The sequence below is a fragment of the Dipodomys ordii genome, unplaced genomic scaffold (genome assembly GCF_000151885.1).
Source record: "Dipodomys ordii isolate 6190 unplaced genomic scaffold, Dord_2.0 Scaffold852, whole genome shotgun sequence".
NCBI lineage: Eukaryota > Metazoa > Chordata > Mammalia > Rodentia > Heteromyidae > Dipodomys > Dipodomys ordii.
This window is the reverse complement of record NW_012268068.1, coordinates 6,690-13,619: the sequence shown is the minus strand read 5'-3', so window position 1 is coordinate 13,619 and position 6,930 is coordinate 6,690. Positions and strand designations below refer to the sequence as shown.

Below are 6,930 nucleotides of genomic sequence, written 5' to 3'. Positions count from 1 at the left end.
GCGCAGCCCCTCCCGGCGGCCCGGCCCGCCCCTCCGAACCAGCCCCAAGGCCTCGGACTGCAGCCGAAGGCACCAGAATTTGGCTTGCATTTACGAGGTTAAATAGGATTAGACATTGTTTACCGAGTGAGCAGATCTCCAGGCACAGTGAATAAATTAGATATGTTTATTGACGGTTGGGTTTGAGAGTTTTTTTCTTTTTGCGTGTCTCGGTCTTGGTGTTTGAATCAGGGGCCTAGGCGGCAATCCTTGAGCTATTGCTCAAGGCTAGCATTCTACCGCTAACGTCACAGCTCTTCTTGCAAGTTTATTGATGAGTCTCAGGGACAATCCTGCCTGGGTTGGCGTTTTGAACTGTGATCCTTCAGAACTCAACCTCTTGTAGTTAGGATTATAGGTGTAAGCCATTAGCCCGTTTTACCATCTTAAATCCAGTTACCCCTCCTGCACTTGAGGCGGGAGGCTTCTCCTTGCTCTTCTGTCAATACTGTCTGCTTCATGGTAGTCACCTAAACACGTGCTTAGGAGACATTAGATGTTAATCAGTTTTCGCATTTTTAAAAAAATCTGTAGCCCAGGCTTATTGACAGTGCTCCTTGTGGAAACTGCCTGTACTTAAGGCTGGGCACCAAGTTAGGATCAGTTTAGTAGACTTGAGACCAATCTGCAGGTCTGTTGGTAAGAATGGAGGAAGAGCTGCTAAGGAAACCATATAAGCACAATACTTCTTTAGAGTGTGAAATATACATACATAATAACAGTTGAATTACAACTGGAACAGTTGACAATCTCTTTAAATGATCTGTGTTCATGAAAGGGCTTGTAAACATATTGTGTAGTATTTAAACTTCATTTCCAGATAACTGTCTTGAATAGTGAGAACCAAGAAGTGACAACTCATTGGTAAAGTCAAATCAATAAGTTGATGGTAGCATTTTCCCTACCAGTGACTAAAAAGAACAGCTATTTCGTTGTGGTAAAGAAGTGCTTTCTGATAATCAGGCAGTAGATGGATGGGTACTGAGCAACAAAATATGTAAGCATATGTTGCTAATTAACTCATTTTTTTCTTACAGCTGTTTGCAGACAAAGTTCCAAAGACAGCAGGTTGGTCCCATTTTCTTTTGATCTGGTTACTTTAAAAATTAAATTATGTATGTACGTACTTAACTTTTTTCTCTTAACAGAAAACTTTCGTGCTCTGAGCACTGGAGAGAAAGGATTTGGTTATAAGGGTTCCTGCTTTCACAGGATTATCCCAGGATTCATGTGCCAGGTAAGAAATAAACTTTGTCAGTTGTGGGGCTTGAACTCTGGGCCTGGGTACTGTCCCTGAGCTCTTCAGCTCAAGGTTAGCACTCTACCACTTGAGCCACAGCACCCTTTCTGGTATTCTGAGTGGTTTATTGGAGATAAGAGTATCAGGGACTTTCTTGCCCTGGCTGGCTTTGAACCGCAATCCTCAGTTCTCAGCCTCCTGAGTAGCTAAGATTACAGGCGTGAGCCCATCAGTGCCTGCCAAAATCTTTGTGTTTGTATATCTGTTGTGTGCCAGTTCTGGGGCTTGAACTCATATCCTGGGTGTTGTTCCAAAGCATTTTTTCTTTTTTTGTTGGTCGTGAGGCCTGAACTATGGGCCTGGACGCTGTCCCTGAGCTCTTCAGCTGAAGGCTATTGCTCTACCATTTGAGCCACAGGGCCACTTCTGGCTTTTTCTGCTTATGTGGTTCTGAGGAATTGAACCCAGGGCCTCATGCATGCAAAGCAAGCACTCTACCACTTAGCCACCTTCCCAGCCCCCAAAAGCATTTTTTTCTTAAGGCTGGCGCTCTTCTACAGGTTAGGCCATAGTTCCATTTTTGGTTTTTGGTGGCTAATCAGAGATAGATGATTGTCTTCCAGTGGAGATCTTCAGATCTCAGCTTTTGAGTAGCTAGCATTACAGATGTGAGCCTTTTAGTTTGGGGGTGAGGCAAAATACACTATCTCCCCCTCCCTTTTTTTTGTTGTTGGTCATGGGACTTGAACTCTGGGCCTAGGCACTGTCCCTCAGCTCTTCAGCTCAAGGCCAGTGTTCTACCACTTCAGCTACAGCGCTACTTCTGGTTTTCTGTTGGTTAATTGGAGATGAGTCTCATGGACTTCCCTGCCTGGGCTGGCTTTGAACTATGATCCTCAGATCTCAGCCTTCTGAGTAGCTAGGATTACAGGCATGAGCCACCGATGTCCAGCTGTTATTTTCCTTTAATTCCCCTTATCCCTTCTACTCAAGTTTGAGCCCTGTGGGCTTGGCATATTTTGTAGTTACATTGTCAATAGTGATCGTTTTCTATTATGTTTATAGGGTGGTGACTTTACATGCCATAATGGCACTGGTGGAAAGTCCATCTACGGAGAGAAATTTGAGGATGAGAATTTCATCCTGAAGCATACAGGTCCTGGCATCTTGTCCATGGCAAATGCTGGACCAAACACAAATGGTTCCCAGTTTTTCATCTGCACTGTCAAGACTGATTGGTAAGGATTGTTGCACTGGGAAAAGTTACTACTTAATTCAACCTAGTTCCATCTGAAGTTAAAATTTTAGTGTGATCAGAATAAAGGTATTGTAAGAAAGAGACTGGGCATTTGAACTGAGATTGGGGTTAGTTCATACATGTAAACTAAGCCATCTTTTCTTTTTAGATGGCATAATGGCCAGTATTTAATGGAAGACATCTATCTCTTTTTCCTGTATTGGTTTGTAGGGAAACGTCCCATCTTAGTTATGTAACAGTCTGTGACATGGTTACTGGATTAATGATTACTCTTTTGTTTTCAGGTTGGATGGCAAGCATGTGGTCTTCGGGAAGGTGAAAGAGGGCATGGAAGTCGTGGAAGCCATGCAGGGCTTTGGGTCCGGGAATGGCAAAACCAGCAAGAAGGTCACCATTACCGACTGCGGACAACTCTAATACATTTGATTTGGTTTACTATAACCACCAGACCATTCCTTCTGTAGCTCAGGAGAGCACCCTTCCACCCCATCTGCTTGCAATATCCTGTAATCTTTGTGCTCTCACTGCAGTTCTTTGGGTTCCATGTTTTCCTTACCTCCCCTCCAAATCTAGCTGGATTGCAGAGTTAAGTTTATGATTATGAATAAAAACTAAACAGTGTCTCTCCTTGTTTTGGGTTAGGGTATTGATATTTTGTTTTAAGCAGCAGCAAGTCCAGATAGACTCAAATTTTCATTTCACAACCCAGAAGGTCTTACTGAAAATATCCCAAAGTGAGTTTGTCAACAATTCTAAAAGTGGGTGAAGAATAAGGATGGGAGTGGGTAGTTGTGGAGGTGGGAGGGAAGGGATAGTAAGGGAAACACAATGCTTGATAAGAAATACACTCATTACCTTGCTCATGTATAACCCCTCTGTACAGTATTTTCACAAAAAACATCTGGGTAACCAGACAGGATTAGTGAGTGGGAAATCCTCTTGGATTGGCTGATGGCTGTAACAATGCTGACATTCGGGGGGGGGGGTCTTCCTTTAAAGCCAGTCCTGTGCAGGAAAGTAAGACATCACCAGCAAAAGGCTGTAAGTGGTGCTATGGCACAAATGGTTGGACCACTGGCAAGCAGTAGAGCTTGGACAGCAGCCAGGCCCTGGGCCAGAATCAACAAAAAAGGACTTTTTGTGCCAACACTGTACTTGGATTTCAGGGCCTAGAGTCTGGTTTTCTTGCTCTGGGTTGGAACTCTACCTCCACTTGCAGTGTTTTGGTGGTTAATTGGAGTTAAACATTGTGGCTGAAGTAGTAGACCTCTAACGTTAAGTACAAGGATGCTCAAGGACAGGGCTTGGTCTTCAGATCTTGACACTAGTAGTTAGGCTGGGCTCCAAACAGTGTTGGCTGAAATACAACTGCTTTATGTCCATAATCAAGAGATTGCTGGCTCTCCTTGTCCATCTAGGAGGTGTGTGTCAAATGCACATCTATCATAAATAACAAAAGTCGAGGGAACTGCCACAAAATTTAAACCATGAAAGCTACAGGGGCTTAGAATGAAGGTTTATTGGTCGGCTCATTGAGCTTTTTTCTCAAGACTAGTGTCACTGAGCCACAGTTCCCCTTCTGATTTCTTTTGGTGGCTATTTGGAAATAAGTATGGACTTACCTGTCGTCCTCAAATCTCAGCCTGCAGAGTACCTAGAATTACAGGTGTGGCCACTAGTGCCTGGCTAAATGAGTTTATAGTTCTGTCTTCCAAGAACAATGTCTTAAGTGCCCTGTGCGTTCTGCTGCCTCCAGATTGCACTTGAGGTTTTGCTCTGACAGCCTGGACTCCAGATTACAATAGTACAGATTCAAATTTCAACTGTACCAATATGACATTTGGAAGGCAATCTCACATTTGTAGTCTGAATTTCTAGCTGGGCACCAGTGGCTCACACCTGTAATCCTAGCTACTCAGGAGGTTGAGATTTGAGGGTTGTGGTTCAAAGCCAGCCTGGGCAGGAAAATCAGCCTTGACTCCAGTTAACCACCAGAAGACCAGAAGTGGCACAGTGGCTCAGATTGTAGGGCACTCACCTTGAGCTGGAGAGCTGAGGGACAGTGCCCAGGCCCAGAGTTCAGGCCCCACAACTGAAGGACAAAAAAATTCTGAATTTCTGGTTGGTTGGTTTTGTTGATCATGGGGCTTGAACTCGGTCTGGGCAGCTCCCCTGAGCCCTTCAGCTCAAGGTGAGTGTTCTACCACCTGAGCCACAGCACCACTAATTTCTGAATTTTGTTCAGTGAGGCTGGATGGTTTTTATTTCTCAGATTGATCAGGATCAAATTAAATAGATCCACCTAAGGCATGTTAATTGTGGCCTTATTAATATAAACAAATCAGGGTTGGGGTTTAAGTTGGTGGTAGGTTACTAGCCAAGTATTTCTGAGTTTCAATTGCTAGTACCAGGCCAAAAAAAAAATACACTAAAAAATGATTTCAGGTCAACACAATGTTCTTTCCTTATGGATATATTGCTTTGGGATACTGACAATCATGCTTGGATTTCCTTTTTTTGGTTGGTGTTGGTTGTGGGCCCTGAACTCTGGGCCTGGGCACTGCCCCTCAGCTTTTCAGCGCAAGGCTAGTGCTCTATCACTTGAGCCACAGCACCACTTCTGGCTTTTTCTGCTTATGTGGTGCCAAGGAATCGAACCTAGGGCCTCATGCATGCAAGGCAAGCGCTCTACCACTGAGCCACCTTCCCAGCCCCACACCTTTTTATATTTTTGTATTGTAAAGATACTGTATAGAGGGGTTACAGTTACATGAGTAAGGTATTGAGTACATTTCTTATTGCTACCCCCTCCTTTGATTTTTCCCCTAATGGTAGGGGAAAAGGCTCCTCACCCCCCCCCCCAATTTCCTTGTTTATGAAATGAAGCTAGCTGGGCACTGGTGGTTCACACCTGTAATCCTAACTACTCAAGAAAGTAGGAAAGTCCATGAGACATCTCCAATTAACCATTAGAAAGCCAGTGGTAGAGGAGCCTTGAGCAAAAGAGTTCAGGGACAACACCCAGGCCCTGAGCTCAATATCATGAGTTCTCAGGATGACGTCTCAGGAACACATGTTAGGAGATCTAATGCCAAGTTTTTAAAAGCTGAAAGCCAAGGGTTTGAAGAGTGTGGCTCAAGCAGTGTTAGCAAGCATGAGGCCCTGGATTCAAACTCCAGTAACCACCCCGCTCTCAAGAAAAAACAAAAAGCAATCCAAAAATTAGTCCAGCCTACCTCTTTATGCAGAGTATATTTAATTCCATCGTAAAACTAGAAGTGCTTACCAACAGATGTGATCATGAACTACACAAATCACAAAGATCCATGGAAAAGCTCATTCCAACTAAACATAGCATTTCCATGTATCTGTAGGTTTCATGTTTTTGCTTATATACAGTACAAAAAAAGAGAAAGCCTAGGTCTGGTGGTGGTGGCTTGCACCTGTAATCCTACTCAGAAGGCTGAGATCTGAGGATGGCAGTTTATAGGAAAGTCCATGAGACTCATCCCCAGTTAACCACCAAAAAACCAGAAGTGGCACTGTGGCTCAAGCAGTAGAGCATTGGCCTTGAGATGAAGAGCTCAAGGACAGTGCCCAGTTGCAGAGTTCAAACCTCACAACCAACCAAAAAAAAAAAAAATTTACATTCTTGTTTTCAATAATTTTCATATATGCAAAGGCAATGAGCAGTTTTCTAGGTGCAAAATTTCAATCTGGTTTTTTAAAGATAGAGGACAAGATGAACAAACAACTGATTGCTAAGCATCCAATTTTAACATGATCACTCACCAATAACTGGCTCTGACATATTTTCAATCTGGGGGTACAGAACATACATTTCTCCAAGCCTGCGTGTTTTATCAGCATCTTAGTGTTGGTACTTTCTGCAGTATAGTCCTCAGCACCTGACCTCCAGGTGCATATTCTGTATTTTAAGTTTAATGCCTCCACCCACATTCTGATTGTCTCCAGTAATCTAGACAGTTTAAAGATGCTTACTGAAAACCTAGGGGGCTTGGGGTTTTGTGGATGCCAGCTATTGTGCACAGGTGGTGCATAGGTACTCTCAATCATTTCAGGCTAAGGTGGGTATATGAACTCCATTTCAGGGATTAAGACAAAGTGAAGCCATACAGCCAAGAGATGCCCAGCGAGGAGCTGAATCCCAGTGGACTAGACTCCAGACCTGTTCAATCACTTTTAAAATAATTCCAAAGCTCGGGGCTGGGAAGGTGGCTCAGTGGTAGAACGCTTACCTTGCATGCATGAGGCCCTGGGTTCAATTCCTCAGCACCACATAAGCAAAAAGCCAGAAGTGGTGCTGTGGCTCAAGTGGTAGAGAGCTAGCCTTGAGCTGAAGAGCTGAGGGACAGCGCCCAGGCCGAGTTCA

The 6,930-nt window shown here is 43.9% G+C and overlaps 1 protein-coding gene across 1 annotated transcript; it reads left to right on the top strand.

Moving 5' to 3' along the window:
* Positions 1 to 1,000: 1,000 nt before the first annotated feature.
* Ppia (peptidylprolyl isomerase A (cyclophilin A)) lies at positions 1,001 to 3,168 on the top strand. Its single transcript, XM_013036860.1, has 4 exons — positions 1,001 to 1,107; positions 1,188 to 1,276; positions 2,345 to 2,517; positions 2,822 to 3,168. Exons 2-4 carry the CDS (start codon positions 1,268 to 1,270, stop codon positions 2,952 to 2,954), a joined length of 315 nt encoding a protein of 104 aa, XP_012892314.1. The 5' UTR covers positions 1,001 to 1,107; positions 1,188 to 1,267; the 3' UTR covers positions 2,955 to 3,168.
* The last annotated feature ends 3,762 nt before the right edge of the window (positions 3,169 to 6,930 follow it).